General features: G+C 40.0%; 1 protein-coding gene across 2 annotated transcripts in view; it reads left to right on the top strand.

Annotated features, from left to right (window-relative positions):
- The window catches only part of LOC139442140 (uncharacterized), a 126,592-nt gene that overhangs the window by 76,249 nt on the left and 33,293 nt on the right, over positions 1-17,050 (top strand). For both annotated transcript variants that reach the window (XM_071222942.1, XM_071222941.1), the window contains exons 7-15: positions 5,747-5,879; positions 6,452-6,744; positions 8,497-8,671; positions 9,956-9,985; positions 10,865-10,909; positions 11,584-11,822; positions 12,332-12,455; positions 15,303-15,473; positions 16,062-16,223. In XM_071222942.1, the coding sequence (XP_071079043.1) occupies positions 5,747-5,879; positions 6,452-6,744; positions 8,497-8,671; positions 9,956-9,985; positions 10,865-10,909; positions 11,584-11,822; positions 12,332-12,455; positions 15,303-15,473; positions 16,062-16,223 (1,372 nt within the window). The remainder of the gene's footprint in view (positions 1-5,746; positions 5,880-6,451; positions 6,745-8,496; positions 8,672-9,955; positions 9,986-10,864; positions 10,910-11,583; positions 11,823-12,331; positions 12,456-15,302; positions 15,474-16,061; positions 16,224-17,050) is intronic.

The following is a 17,050-nucleotide window of genomic DNA, read 5'->3' as shown; positions in this document are numbered from 1 at the left end:
TAATACCCTAGTAAGTATTATACTGTCTATCGTGTATCAAAGTACAGGTATTATACCTTAGGGCCTATCGTATGACACGGTGCCGATATAATACCCTAGTTAGTATTATACTGTCGACCGTGTATCAAAGTACAGGTATTATACCATAGGGCCTGTCGTATGACACGGTGCCGATATGATACCCTAGTTAGTATTATACTGTCGACCGTGTATCAAAGTACAGCTATTATACCATAGGGCCTATCGTATGACACAGTGCCGATATTTCACACCATGTGGTGCCAATATTGCACCATAGTGTCGATTTTATTCCATACTTTCGATAGTATTCTAAATTGTCGATATTATGCCATACTTACGATATTATTCTAAATAGTCGATATTTTTTTCCATAATACCGGTATTATTTTATACTATCGATATTATTCCATACTGCCGGTATCAAGTTGAAGGAGCTAACAAGATATCTATCTTAAACATCTACTGCCAAATGTGGTCGTCGTCATTTTGCCGAGAACAAAATGATCATTTAAAATAAATGCGTGCCGCTTAAAAAGGTGTCCTTTGAGCGCCAGGCATAACAAAAAATAGACCCGCGCAGTCGTGTTTGTCTTTCTCAAGATGAGTATATACACGAAACTTTCATAAACTCTCCGGGAGAAGACAAACGTACCCCTTTCAGAACAATCCATCATGTGTGTGACACGTGGCAGTGTCTATAGCAAAACACGAGTAGGGTCACGATAGCGGGTCAACTACAATACGCTTGTAATAGACATGTTTTTCTATGTGATATTGATTATCATTTTGTTTATATCAATGTGCATTTCACACACGTCGAGAACATGACATCTTTGTAAATACACAGATAAAGCGAGCGCCTTGGACTGGGCCAGGCATTCCGGGGCGGTGGGCACATGTTGCGCTCACCTGTTCCTAGTGCGAAGATACATTATATTATGGGAATCCTGCTGCAGTCGACGAGTGGAGCCCAAGTTAATCAGAAACAATGTCTTTGGTGCTGGAATAACAGTAGGGTTTGATCTTTTTATTAGAGTCCTTAAATTCTAATCTTTGGCAGGTAAAGGGCATGAGGGGCTGAAATAGGCAAGGCCTTCGGTGAAATAACACCATAGTTTGGCATTTCCTTTCGGATATAAGAGAAGCATGGCAGCATAGACATGAATACACTGACTATGTTTCTTGGGGGTGAATCGGATAGGGATTACACAGGTGAAATGGCCGTCTGGAAGTTCTCACAAGTTGGTGGTATATGTATAGTAGGAAGTGTTTTGACGTAGGTGTCGTCGGAAAGTAGGCCAGGATCCAGTTGCACAAAGCGATCTCAGCGCTAAGATGATCGTAACTCCCATACTTTAACATAGGCGTAGTGCTAAGTTCGCTTTGGGCATATGGGCCATTGCACACATTTTGTTCGTTGGAGTCATTGGCATTTACAGATAGCCTTTGTTTGTGATCAAACTGTTTGATAACTCCAGCTTGATAACGTTTTAAGAATCGACATCGAAACGTTGCTGAATGCAATACACCAGAACTTGTTATCCATAAAGTTGTATGTTTTTTCTTATATGTTGATGATCGTGTACGCCAACTGAATCCATTTCAACAATGATGTTAAAAATCCAATCCAATATATTGAATGGTGGGCGCCTTACTGTGACACAAACGGACATGTAATCCATTTACGTTTGTGGGTGCTGTCAGAACGACATCATCAGCCCACTGATACATAACACGTGAAGATCCGGGGTAGAATAGGTCTTCAGCAACCCATTCTTGCCGTAAGAAGCGACCATGCTTGTTAGAGGCCAGGGATCTGGTGTCCAAGCTCGCTGACTTGGTTGAATCATGACATCGTATCCCAATTGCGTGGATTAATGCTCATCTCATGATGTCAATCACTGGATTGTCTGGTCCAGACTCGATTATTTACAGACCGCCGTCATATAGCTGAAATATTGCTGAGTACGACGTTAAACAAAAAAAAAACCATTGACAAATACTTATTACGAAAGCCTTTCTTTTGCTGACATATTTATGTTACTAATCAGCTTTTTTGTAATGAGTTTACCTGGTACATGTTGAAATATACACGCATAGCCCTGCATCGAGGTACCGCATTTTTGTGGCGTTTACATAATCTACTAACTGTACTTGTGGAAACATTACTATAATTACGTATAATTGCCTTTGATTTCTGCAATAATAATACCTCTTAATTGAAAACAAAAAACCTCATATTCCATATTCATAATCCTTGATGAGTGGGTAACGTTATGCACTCCACCAGAAAGAAATATAACCGCATCAAACTATACATTGCTGAGATGAGGTAATCTGCAAATCGAGCACAGATGTTGACCTTGGTGCATGATATCCTATAAACTGCATCATGTGTGTATTTCTGGTTAACATTTAACATAACACCATTCTTCCACACCGGCTACTGTTTATATCCGATACACGCTTGTCGCACAATCGCCAAACACGCTACAGTGAACTACGGTTATAACGAACTCAAAGGGTTCTACTAATATTAGTTCGTTATAACCGTAGTTCGTTATAAACATACATACAGCATAACCCACAGCAAAGAGTGTGGACCAAAAAAGTAAGTTCTTTATATCCGTCAGTTCGTTATAAGCGTGTTCGTTATAACCATAGTTTACTGTATTTCATAACCATTACGGTGTAAAGAATATTTCATTTTCACGTTTCATGCACTTGTGTTTGGACAGTTACATGTAGATTCGTGATCAAATTCAGATATTCTCTCATCGGTAAATTTATTTAACATTGATCAAGGTGGAGATAATCTGGAATGTTTTTGTTACTCGCAGAGTAATTTTTATTTTCAAAATTCCTGTCTCAAAGATCAGATAAAATACAGACAAGGATAAACGTCTTTTTCGGCGTGTTTTCACTGACATTTGGTACATTGTGACGTCACGATCCGATGGTAAATTCACAATTTCTACGTATATACTTCCGGTTACACCAACTGAACCAATCACAATTCTGGCATAACCAATCAAATATAGCCAAAACAGTGCTCCCATTGTTTTAATGTAAGCGGAAGTGTCCATGGTGATTCCACTCAGAATCAACTCTGCTTGTTCGTGAACTCAACTTTTGATCTGTTATAAAACATATTGGCTAAACTTACAACCTGACATTCAATATCTCAGTTGGACAAAGGTCACTTTTATCACCACATCCGGAGCAAGACCGGAAATGCCAAATGAGGATGGAGAATATACACATTATAGTAAACGTGTGCACTATTCATAACAATCAGTGCTTATCATTGACGAAAGATCTTAAAGATCCAAGTTTGAAAGTGTTGAAATATGGATCTGCTTGTTCATCGCGAAATTCAAAATTTGCTTGCTATTCTCGCTGACATGTGTTTTGGTTGTTGATTTATGCATACACGAGAAGCCATCGGTTTGCGCCATATGATACACGGTATAAAACTACATACTATCCCTTCCGAAAATTCGGGTTAAAGGAACAGGTGATAACAAACTTGGTCAATATAAAATGTAAAATTGCAGATAAATTATCACTAGACATGATGATTTACCCTTTACCATGAGATAGCACACGTGACAACTGTTCATATACTTTAATAAAATCCCTTGGGTTAGTTAATAATGAAGAATCAACCAACGTATTAAGGAAGAGAATATATGGATGTCACCTTTATTATGAGGAACACAACGTTTCGGAGTATATGCTTGCTTCTTCATCAGGTGAATGAATGCCATGAGGCAGAGAGCATATATATATGCATGGCTAATGCTTTGAACAAAGTACAAACGATGTAACATAACAATATGAATATTTCATTTTTCATTTGTTTTATTACAACGTGTTTGTATCGTTATCTATCGTGAAGTTATCCGATTTTCGATCACGATCGCTGATTCAACTTAATTTCAGTTATCCGACATACTCGTTATCCGACATAATAATTTGCAACCAGTCATGTCGTATTAACAGGACTTGACTGTATGCCGTTTTTAGATGGGCACTTCACGCCCAGATATGTCTTTGTCGTGTTACCAGAGCGGTTCTACCACTAACTACACCTGTAATAAGTCATCAACTGAGCATTAAGTTAATGACGACAATTTCATACTAAACTACATATTGTACACACACATTTACACGTGCAGACAAATTTGCAAGGTGAAAGCTTATAGTAAGAATCATTCAATCAAATGCGAGGAATCAAGGGGATTTCTCCCTCGTTGTCAGTGAGGTCCTCCAATTGCCTGCCCCATCGCTCGTCGGAAGGCCAGTGTAATTAGTCACTGACGCAAACTGGCATCTGGTGATTACGCGTGCTTATTAAAACGGCGCCGGGAAGACGACTGAGAATTGGAGTGTTGTTTCCCTTTAAATAATTATTTGGAGCACGATTTGTTTCGGCCAGATTAGAAATACACCTGTATATTTCTCTACAATGCACCTGAAGTTTCTTCATCTGTCCATGTTAGTCTTTCCTGTGGTTTTATCAGAGACCATCCCAAATTTTATAGTCTCTTGTTCATCAACATCCGATGAAATATTTTTGGAACTGCTATTTCAATCAAATTTAGCATATTATTTATTTGAAACTTTCTGTTTGTTTGACCATTAATGGGAAATGTTCCAACATAGTTCAGTAACACGCCCTGACGCGCTACAGGTAAACATCTATATGTTAACAGTTGGCAGGTGATACTCCTATAAGCATATCCGATTCCTATCACTCCCCAGTGGTTAGTGACTAATCCCAGTGAAGGTATTAGCTGTCAATTACCTTCCATTGATCATCGCCAAGAGGAGTCATTGAGATCCTCAGTGGAGTACTACCGTTAAGCAGTTGCAAAGTGCTCCCAAATCACCCTTCCCACTCATGCTTTCAACAATGACAGCATGGAAACTAATACTTTATATTTGTTTGACCACAAACTATTTATATATATTTCCTTATAATTTTTTAAACCAGGAATGTCGGGCATATGTAAATATATAATAAAATTCATAACTAAAGTTTGGACCCGTGAAGATCCGGGCAGAGAATTGGTCTTCAGAAACCCATGCTTGTCGTTAAGAGGCTTCTTCCCGAGGCAAGTGAGTTAACTGACTATAAGAGTGGAAACTGGACTTTTAAAGTCATTAAATCTCTTGTTTCGGGAAGATGTTAAGAGGCGACTAGCGGGATCGGGTGGTCAGGCTCGCTGACTTGGTTGATGCATGTCATCGTATCTCAGTTGCGTGGATCGATGCTCAAACCAATCACTGGATTGTTTGGTCCAGACTCGTTTATTTACAGACCGCCGTCATATAGATGGAATATTACTGAAGTTGTTAAAAGAAATTATATACTTTTCATTGCATATACTTATATAGCTTAAATAACTCCAAAATACATTTTTAAAAAAACCCAATTAAATACAAGCAAAAAGATCATTAGAAAACAAGGTAAATATCAGTTTGATCTTTTGATGAAACTCTAGAGAGACATTTTAGAAATCGTGTTTAATAAGGGAAGGTCTGTCATAAAACAAGACGAAGTGATACGCAATGTCTCCCATTTCAATAGCGCCTGCTTATATTTGCCCAGGCAATGCGGTATCAACCAGGAGACCAATAGTTGTCTTGTTTGTAACATTACCCATACTGATGTTCTTGTTTATTTGTATTGTTTATATTTACTTCTAATCACCAACAGCTAGCGTCCCAGATGGTGAGCTTCAAAACAGACACCATGCCGGATCCCCCAGAGTTTCAGCTGTTGGCTATATCCAGCAGAGGAATTGTGGCCAAATCGAAACGATTTTCACCCGACTCTGTTGTTAAGGAAAGTAAGTACTACATCATATACAAATGTAGATCCAGTCTTAGAAATTAGATTTTTTTTTAAGACGAAGTAGCCTTATTTCATTAGTCCTCGTGAAGATCCAGGGTAGAATCGGTCTTCAGCAACCCATGCTTGCCGTAAAAGGCGACTATGCTTGTCATTAGAGGCGACTAAAGGAATCGGGTGGTCAGGCTTGCTAACTTGGTTGATGCATGTCATCATATACCAATTGCATCGTTGGGGCGGTCGGGTAGCCTAGTGGTTAAAGCGTTCACTCGTCACGCCGAAGACACGGGTTCGATTCCAGACATGGGTTCGATTCCCGACATGGGTACAATGTGTGAAGCCCATTTCTGGTGTCCCCCGCCGTGATATGGCTGGAATATTGCTAAAAGCAGCGTAAAACCATACTCACTCACTCACCCAATTGCATCGATCTATGGTCACGATGTCAATCACTGGTTTAGCTGTTCCAGGCCACCCTCGTAGATCTGGAATACTGCTAAACAAAAAGAAATTAAAAGATCAAAGCAGTTTCGATCCCAAATAACGGAGGCTAATGTTCGTTTTCTACAGCCTATGCCTTTCCCAACGGCCACCTGGTGGAGGGCCTGAGCGCCACCTACACACCAGACATCAGCCCCATGAACATCACCATCGACATGAAGATGGTTTCCGGCAAGCTGCAGACTTCCCTCGACTGGAACCACCCCAGCGCTGAAGTGCTCCAGTGTGCCAAGAGCAATGAACCATGTTTCTATGAGATGAACTGGTTCCTTACCGACTGTGCCGCCTACCCAAGGGCACCAGCATGTGAGACATTGCCATATCACACCGCCGAGACCGCTCATTTCCTCTACAAAGAAGAGGTAGGTCATTCTGTTTTGATATGAACATGTCTCTGACTTCAACCGGATTTCGGCACATTGGCGTTAATGGGCTTGTATGTAGCCCAAACCAATGAAACAATCTTTCACATGGTTAGATTTAGAGTCTTCTTTTTCACATATTTTATCTTTACATTTGTACTTGATCATGCTATTACTCCAGAATTGGCAGGCTGGTGGGGTAACCAAGTGGTTATCCGGGGTAGAACAATGCTTGCTGTGAATGGCGACTATGCGATTATTAAGAGGCGATTAAAGGGATCGGGTGTTCAGGATCACTGACTTGGTTAATGCATGGCATCGTATCCCAATTGCATGGATCGATGGTCATGATGTCAATCACAGGATTGTCTGGTTCAGACTTGATTATTTACAGACCGCTGTCATATAGCTGATATATTGCTGAGTGTGGCGTTAAACAACAAACAAACAAACATCATCACACCATAGGCCCGGGTTTAATTGCCCACATGAATACAACGTGTGAAATCCATTTTTGGTGTCACCCTGCCGTGATATTGCTGGAATATTGCTAAAAACGGCATAAATCCATATTTGATAAATCAATCCAGACCTGTCAAGTGATAGAAGGCTTGTTTTCACCAAAATGTTATTTCAAGGAAACCGCATACATTTCTTTGTCAAATGATGAGTTGGGGATCCCATTGAGAGAAGGTTCCGGGTACTTCCTGCTTGTCAGGGAAAATGGGGATGGGGTGGCTATGCTCAGCGATGACTGATGGTGTGGATAGATGCACTAGGTTTCAATGACTGGTTTCATTGGTCCCCTGTGATACAGTTGCATGGAATGTTAACTGACTGTAGTGTCATTCAGGCAACAAAGGGATCAGCATCAGACAACAAAGTAACACTTACATTTTTTATGCAAATTCTGTGAGTGGTGGTCAGAGTAGGGCAGGACATATTTATGCTTTCCCGAACACCCGGTGTTATCGCTGATCCATTCATATTATTTCCACAGCTACTTTGCCTTTAATGCCCAATGGAATCTGTTTCAGCAGATAATCGAAACTGATTTTTCTCTGGTGCTGACGTTTAATATTTAACAGTGTCAATGAAATCAATTATTAGTTCTCGCTGTCGCTGAACAGAGATCTGAGGACATCCCATTCATAATGACTTTTCATCCGACCAATCAGAACATCTCTTGCCAGATCAAGAAAATGAAAATCCTGTCGGAGCGTGTTTTCTAATCATGCTACGTCGTAGAGGTTACCACTTGGTAAAACTTACGTCCTGTATAACCGATTCCATCCAAATCGTTGTCTGTCTCTCACTTCAGTAGCATAAACAATTGGTCGAACGTTTTTTTCAAGCATAGTCTGAAATGGAAGTCACGAGTTTGAAACAAGTGCCGTAATGCTTGAGAAAGCAGCTTTCTGATTGGCTGATGTCGATTCTTAGTCATTTCATTGGTTAAAGTTTGCGAAATGTCGTTCTGACGTGACCGGTAATGGGATGTCATCAGAGGTTGTGAGAAATAAGATCTGACTTTTATGAACTTGTATATTTAGATACTTAAAAAAATCACACCAAATGTTTTGCTTAACGAAATAAGATATGTTTATTACTTAATTGTATTCATAATCAGAATAGATAAAAATAAATGACATAGTGAGAACGAAACAAATTCAAATACCTTAAAGTTTGACTGTAATTTTAGAGAGTTAATATGTTTATTGCAAGTCAAGTCATTTTCTTTTCTTCTTGCAGCCAACTTTCCCCATTCCTGACATTGAGTTGAACTCCTTGTATGACGTGTTGATCAGCATCAGGGATGCTCACGGAGAAGCAGTCGAAGGGAAAACATCATTCAAGACACCGTTGTGTCTCCAGATGAGCATTGACAGAACCACCTGTAACGATGACCTGGATGTCTTCGGACAAAGTGAGAACAACTTTTGGGATCAATAGTTTCACCCTTATACACTTTGAGATCAAGCAATATCTCCTACGAGACATGTAGTTATAGGGGTGGTCGGGTAGCCTAGTGGTTAAAGCGTTCGCTCGTCACGCCGAAGACCCGGGTTCCATTCCCGACATGGGTACGATGTGTGAAGCCCATTTCTGGTGTCCCCTGCTGTGATATTGATGGAATATTGCTAAAAGCGGCGTAAAACCATACTCACTCACTCACTCACACACATGTAGTTATATCGCTGAAATGAAATTGCATCACTTTGCTTTACAGATCATTGTGACATCACCTGTAACCATGATATCAAATGAAATGACATCGCTTATCTCTCTAAAGCTGGTTAGCTGTACTTTTTACACTCAAGATATTTCTCATTACTATTTACGAACTGAAAAAGTTGGAAGAACGATTTTGGAAAATAAATAGAATCTTACCATAATGGTTTCATAGCTCAAATCTATCATGACTCATTGATAAATTGGCCTCAGAAGACATTTAGGACTAATTCTCAATTTGTTGGGATATGTATCTCTAAAGTAAGGATGCAATATATTTAAGCACATGAACACTCAATATTCTGTCATGATATGAATGTTATATCATGATGATAGTTTTCATGTAATAATTAGATCCACAGCAAGTGCTTTTGCTAGTTATCATGGTGTAACATTTATACAAATTTTCATAAAATTATAGAACCCCAAGTAATACATATCAGGATCCAGGAAAAATGCCGATAAAAATATTAGTAGTTTCAGGTATAGCTTTTAGATAGATACTAGCATAAGGTTAACAACAACCCATTTCTGAGAGGGTTGTACCAGAGACCATAAAATAGATTGTACCGACTGTCTGTGACACCCACTGCTATATTTAAGATATTGTTCATTCATTGTTTTTGTACATATAATTGTAATTAGTCTCTTGTGACTCCGGCTCTTTGCTGACTAATTCCCCCAAGAAAACCAGCACGCCATTTTGAAGGTTTTGGAGAATCAGAACAGAACCATAATAATTCCTTCATCATTTGGAGCTGTGATATTTCGGGAACTTAAGTTTGTGAAACTAAAAATGGCTTCAATTCATGCACTCCAGAAAATTGGATTTTAAAATTTGAGGCTTTTTTATGAACTACTCAAGACAACCCTCAATTGTAAGTCTTGTGTGTTGCAATTTACACGAGCTATGACATTAACTATAGTCAAAGGACAAAGTATTCATGATGTAACTGTGTTTTTCATTCCTTATTTTCAGACAACCCAGAAAATGTTCCTGCTAATTTGAGTAAGTTTCCTGTAACTTCCAAGGCAAACTTCACATTATCCCAAGTGGGAATGCCAGGCTGAACAGTTCACAATCATTGCTTGCTGTTTGGTAGGCGGTGTTGTACCCGAGTGGTTTTAGCGTTCACTCTTTATGCCAAAGATCCAGGTTCAATTCCCCACATGGGTACAATGTGTGAAGCCTATTGCTGGTGTCCCCTGCGATGATATTACTGAAGTGGCGTAAAACCATACTCACTAACTCTCTGCATGTGAGAGGGGCACGGGTGGCCCAGTCGTCTAAGGCGCTGGAATTCGCTATGCAGAGTTGTGTCCCTTGGGCACACCAGAAACCTATGATTGTGGGATCGAATCCCGGTTTGCCCCGATTATGTTTCTAGGTTTGTCAGCACCATACCCATGCTCATGGGTTTAACCAAAGTGGTAAATGTCTAAGACCTGCATCACTTCGGGCTTTCCTCCCACATTAAGCTGACACGCCACCATATAACTGGAATACTGTTAAAAGCGGTGTTAAACAAAAAAACTCACTCTCTCACTGCATGTGAGCTGCCACAGCTGGCTATAATACAGTTGAGTGGTAGGTAAACATGTGTCACCTTGTACTCTGAGCATTATTGACCCACTTTTTAGGAGCATCGCTCATGCTGTTAACCACAGGTATTCCTGGCCAAGACTTGATTATTTACAGGCCACTGTAATCTAGCTGCATCGTTAAACAAAATTTGCTGTCTTCATTGAAGTGACTTCCCTTGATTTATTACAAGCCAATGAAGGAGCTTTATGATAACGAGGATATTTCCACATAGTTTGCTTTCCAATTTCATTCTCTGCTCCCTGAGGAGTATACAGATTGGTAGTTGTCTATTGTCTCTTTCAGGTATACCTGTCTCCACTTTCTCACCTGAAACAGCCTCTGCCACAGGTAAGAGCTCATGTTTGTTCATACAACATCAGATTTAAAAAAATATATTTAAAAAATATACATTGCATGGAAGGCCCCGAAAACAAAACAGTATTTATATGTATCAACTTAAGTAACGGGTTAAGTAACTATTAAAGCAAATAAAAGCAACAAAACCCTTTCTATAATTATAAGAAATCTCTCCTAAAAGCAGAATCTATTGTACAATTCTGACAATATCATGAGCATATGTTATGAAAAGCTATCAAGTAGTGTTGAGGCCAGGTTTTTGCGAAGATGAATGTATCCTGCCTCATCACAAACACACGCAAAGGCAAGTCAACTATTCACCACAAAAAACGCACGGGAACAAATGGTACAAGTCAAAATAGGAAATTGCATTAGACCTATGGTTATAACGAACTAAAAGGGACCACTAATTTTAGTTCGTTATAACTGTAGTTCGTTTTATAAGCATATACACAGTATTTGCCGGGGACCAAAATGTAAGTTCGTTATATCGGTCAGTTTGTTATAAGCGTGTTCGTTATAAACATAGTTTACTGTATTTTGATTCATTGGACATTCTGCTGAAAAAGCATGTGATGAAAGAGTACATTTGACCCTGTTGAACAAGTTTTATATTAATTCAACGACAATTCTGGTCTTTATACCTAAATTACGTTGTCTTCCAGACATTGAAGAATTGAAGCTAAAGATCAACGAAAACCCACATATGACCTTCAACCCTGCGACATCGATGACGGAGGTAAATATCACATGGACGAGCGTCCTCAACCAGTCTGTGTTTGAGAAGTACCAGGTGTTCTGGTACACAGATGATGATGAATACTACCCCATGCCTGGCCAGAATGAAACCGGCCAAACTCACATGATCCTGGAACTGGAGACAAATAAGCTATATACTATTGATGTAAGTCAAACAATGTACACGGTTACAGATTAAAAAAGATAAAAAAATATACCCTATTGCATGATTCAGCCAATGACGATGAGAATATTTATTTTTTCTTCTGTGTAAAGAGTTTGTTACTTGTAAAAACTTATTAGATATGATGAAAAGGTCTGGATTTAATGTAAAAATTTTCTCCCTCTCAAGAGCCAGTTGTCAATACAATAACAGTAACATTACTTCGGCCCTTTGGGTTTTATTAGTATGATTGTAATACAGAAAGATAAAAGTAAACAATTATACATATTTTTCACCATTGAACAGTGGTGACAAATTCGGCCTCAGAAATAATTGTCAAAAGTAATAGAAAAAAATCAATTTCAGTTATTTTTTGTCTGTCGGTCTTGTCAGAGATCATAAATTAAATTAAAAATTAAAATTATTTTATGGTCTCTGGTCTCATAAACCAACTAAAAAAAACTGGACCGACTGGTCAGAAAATATTGTGTATTTGTGTCTTAATGTTGCAGGTGACAGCATACTACACAGATGACTACAGCGAGCCCTGCTCCATCACGGATACTATACAACTCCTAACTCAGAGAAACCTCAGTTCCTCAACTGTCATTGCTCAACCAATCAAACAGCCTCATAGTAAGTTGACAGCCAATCAATTCCACTGTTACAAAGGGAACAGTCTCTGGTCTGGTTGCTGTGGCTGGTGAGGTACAGACGTAATTGGTGCTCAGAGTGAAAATGGGACTTTATCCTTGTGTATTTAGTGCAGTGAATGTTAGATTACTATAAATACAATTTCAGGTTTGTAAGATCTGAGTGAAATTTGCTCTGGTTGTCTTATCACATGAGCCCCGTGTATGTGTCCAAGTACATGTTTATTCTACCCGTGAAGATCCGGGGAAGAATAGGTCTTCAGCAACTCATGCTTGTCGTAAGAGGCGACAAACGGAATCGGGTGGTCAGGATCGCTGACTTAGTTGATGCATGTCATCGTATCATTGATGTCAATCACAGGATTGTGTGGTCCAGACTCGATTATTTACAGACCACTGTCATATAGCTGGAATAATGCTGAGCGTGGCGTAAACAACAACACGTTTATTCATTTACTGAATATCACTACCTATAAAGCGACCCCACGTAAAAGGTGACCCCCTGTCCAAGCCCTCCAAATCGTCCAAGGCCATTCTCTGTGCACAGTTGCATCCCTTTGTTACACCAGAAACCTATGATTGTGGGTTGGACCCGGTTCGCCCCGATTATGTTTCTAGGTTTGTCACCACCATACCCCTGCTCGTAGGTTTCACCAGGGCATCACTTATGTCCTCCATTGTGTTAATGTGGACTACTGCCCACAGGGGCATTAAACCCAACTCACTCACTCATTTGAACTTTACTAACAGTATTCCCCTCTGAACAATTTCATCAATGTAAGTCTAAAGGAACATTTTCTGAGAATAACTGGCATTCCACAGTCTCGGAATCTTTGAAAGAAGCGTTTATTGTGTTTGTCTTGTTGTGAAAGTCATCAACTGTGTGACTGTTTGCTTGTTGATATTCCTAATGGCAACAGGTACGCAACTGCTTATGCTGTGTGCTTAGGTAATGATGCGAGTACTTTTATACAGGAATGAAAATAGCTTGTGTTTGTACTTCTTGTTCAACAGCTGCGTCGGATCTGAAGGGTTCTTATTGTCTCAGAAAACAATCCGTGGTTATAGATTTTTACATTGGAAGTAATTTTGAAATTTGTTACACCGAACACTAAAAGATGTAAGATAGACATCGTAATCCTGTGGCAATATTTTCAACTGCATGTGCAGCCTGCTGCGGTTTTGGTGCAGACTGCAGACATAGATGCATGCACCTGGTATTAATAGCCCAGCATACCAGGAGGTACTGCAATTGTAGGTGTTGTTAGCTTGACCTGCATGCTTCAGACCAAACATACATCAAAAAGACCTTTCCCGAAAGAAATCTCTTCTCACGGCTGATTCCATCTGTTCCCCAGAATGCCAGTCTTGCGGTGTGCTTCTTGTGATGTCTAACAGCTACAGTGTACAGGGTCCTTGTGTATTACAGCTACAGTGTACAGGGTCCTTGTGTATTACAGCTACAGTGTACAGGGTCCTTGTGTATTACAGCTACAGTGTACAGGGTCCTTGTGTATTACAGCTACAGGGTCCTTGTGTATTACAGCTACAGTGTACAGGGTCCTTGTGTATTACAGCTACAGGGTCCTTGTTTATTACAGCTACAGTGTACAGGGTCCTTGTGTATTACAGCTACAGGGTCCTTGTGTATTACAGCTACAGTGTACAGGGTCCTTGTGTATTACAGCTTCAGGGTCCTTGTGTATTACAGCTACAGTGTCCGGGGCCTTGTGTATTACAGCTACAGTGGACAGGGTCCTTGTGTATTACAGCTACAGTGTACAGGGTCCTTGTGTATTACAGCTACAGTGGACAGGGTCCTTGTGTATTACAGCTACAGTGTACATGGTCCCTGTGTATTACAGCTACAGTGTACATGGTCCCTGTGTATTACAGCTACAGTGTACAGGGTCCTTGTGTATTACAGCTACAGTGTACATGGTCCTTGTGTATTACAGCTACAGTGTACAGGGTCCTTGTGTATTACAGCTACAGTGTACATGGTCCTTGTGTATTACAGCTACAGTGTACATGGTCCTTGTGTATTACAGCTACAGTGGACAGGATCCTTGTGTATTACAGCTACAGTGTACAGGGTCCTTGTGTATTACAGCTACAGTGTACATGGTCCCTGTGTATTACAGCTACAGTGTACAGGGTCCTTGTGTATTACAGCTACAGTGGACAGGGTCCTTGTTTATTACAGCTACAGGGTCCTTGTGTATTACAGCTACAGTGGACAGGGTCCTTGTTTATTACAGTGTACAGGGTCCTTGTGTATTACAGCTACAGTGTACAGGGTCCTTGTTTATTACAGCTACAGGGTCCTTGTTTATTACAGCTACAGTGTACAGGGTCCTTGTGTATTACAGCTACAGTGTACAGGGTCCCTGTGTATTACAGCTACAGTGTACAGGGTCCTTGTGTATTACAGCTACAGTGGACAGGGTCCTTGTTTATTACAGTGTACAGGGTCCTTGTGTATTACAGCTACAGTGTACAGGATCCTTGTCTATTACAGCTACAGTTGGCAAGTTGCCATAATTAGCACTGAATAGTTGCATCCCTTTACTGTGCCAGGATATATGCTTTTGTGGGCACCTTTTTTCAATGTGATGAGTGTCTTAACTTGAGCATATCAAATCTAACAGGCTTGCATCTTATCACCACATATTTTACTTCATGGAGATACTCAGGCCTGTGAAAAGTGATGATTAGAGATGAAAAGATATATGTGACTAGAAATGTTAAACTGATCACTTAATCTCCCAACCTCACGACGTCATCTGACATGACATCATCTTTCAACACGTCTCCCCTTCCCTTTCAGAGCAGGATCTAAGCACTCTGAGTGGTGTGATTGTTGGCGTCGTTGTGGCAACCATCCTCATTGTGGTGGGTTTTGTGGTCTTGTTCTACAAGAAGAGGAAGAGTTTCAAGGACATTATCATCACCAAGACATTTGTTACCAAGAGCAACAGCTACAAGTCTAACGTTGGAGGTATGTGCAAAATGAATTATGGTTGTATTCCTGTTGTATGTCATGAGATATTAGCAGATAGTTCTAGAATATGTCGACCACCAACCTGCTGTGACCTTGCTGATTGTCATCATAACCCGACCATCATTAGTCGGCGCTCACTCTATCAACCACTGGTTTGTGGTGTGCAGACTGGATCATGTGACAGACAGCAATAACTCATGCGTTAAACACTATTTATTCAGGGGGTTGGGGGTGGCCCAGTCTAAGGCACCTCAATTTGCTGTTGCATCGATTGGGCACGCCAGAAACCAATGATTGTGGGTTCGAATCCCGGTTTGCCCCGATTCTGTTATGAGGTTTGTCAGCAGCATATCCATGCTTGTTACTAAGGTTTCACCGAAGTGGTAAACATCTAAGACCTGCATCACTTTGAGCTTTCCTCCTACATTAAGCGAACATGCTGTGATATAACTGGAATACTGTTAAAAGCAGCATTAAACCCAACTCGCTCACCATTTGTTCACACACTCACACATCACTTACACTCAATTTTGAAATATTTTTTTCTGTCCTATCAAACATTTTTCTCATGTTTTGTGTTTTCAGCTGGCAAGTCGAATTACTCTAATCAGCTGATGGTAATTAGTGATGAATGGGAACTTGACCCCAAGCAATTGAAATTCAGCACACAACTGGGTCAGGGTGCCTTTGGCAAGGTGGTCACAGGCTACTACTGTGATCAGAAAGTGGCCATCAAGCTCATTAAAGGTAAGCACTTTACTCCAGACAAGGAAATGTTTTAATGACCAACTGAACATATAGTTATTAGGAACTGACCATTTCATATTTTAATTCTCTCTGACAAAAATTCCCAGGCTATCACCCTGCTCACCAATCCCTGACTCCATCCCCATCCCCAACCCCATCCCCAACCCCATCCCCATCCCCATCCCCATATATTTTTACAGATTTTGTGTGCAAGATGCAGGGGGTGCATATTTCAGATTCAGTTATAATTTTGAATAACTGATAGATTACTAAATCTTTTTTTTTTTGATGTCTTTAATAATCAATTCTGGCTGAAAAGGCTTCCCATAATTTATGTTAACATGCACAAATGATCAGCACCATTTTGCCATATGACCTCCAACTACAGTGTTATAGTATCAGAGCCTACATGAAACGTATACCTGCCGAACCTGAATTGCAAACACCTATTTACCTTCATTCCACAATTTCGGCTTGATTAAACTGATACAGATGAAAAACAAACTGCCCTTTAAGTCCCAGCAGAGTCTGCAGCATAATTACATGTAATAACAAAAAATGATGCTAGCATTATAACATTTTTTATGATATTAAGGACCATCTGGAGTTTGAAGTCTGAAAACAGAAGAAAGAAGGTGTTTCCAGCATGAAACATGTCTACTTTAACATACTTGATATTTACAGGAAAGCTCAGTGATATTAAAACTAATTAAGATAATAAGGACTGAGGACTCCTTTGATGCCTGTCGCATCTCCTCACCAGACCTGTTTTGTTAAGATAATCAGCATCTTGTAATATGTGTTGAGAAGGCACTTCACAGCACTTG

This window comes from Haliotis cracherodii, unplaced genomic scaffold (assembly GCF_022045235.1).
Source record: "Haliotis cracherodii isolate W230 unplaced genomic scaffold, xgHalCrac1.p SCAF_5, whole genome shotgun sequence".
NCBI lineage: Eukaryota > Metazoa > Mollusca > Gastropoda > Lepetellida > Haliotidae > Haliotis > Haliotis cracherodii.
The sequence above is the reverse complement of the archived record's forward strand: the minus strand, read 5'-3'. Positions and strand labels throughout refer to the sequence as shown.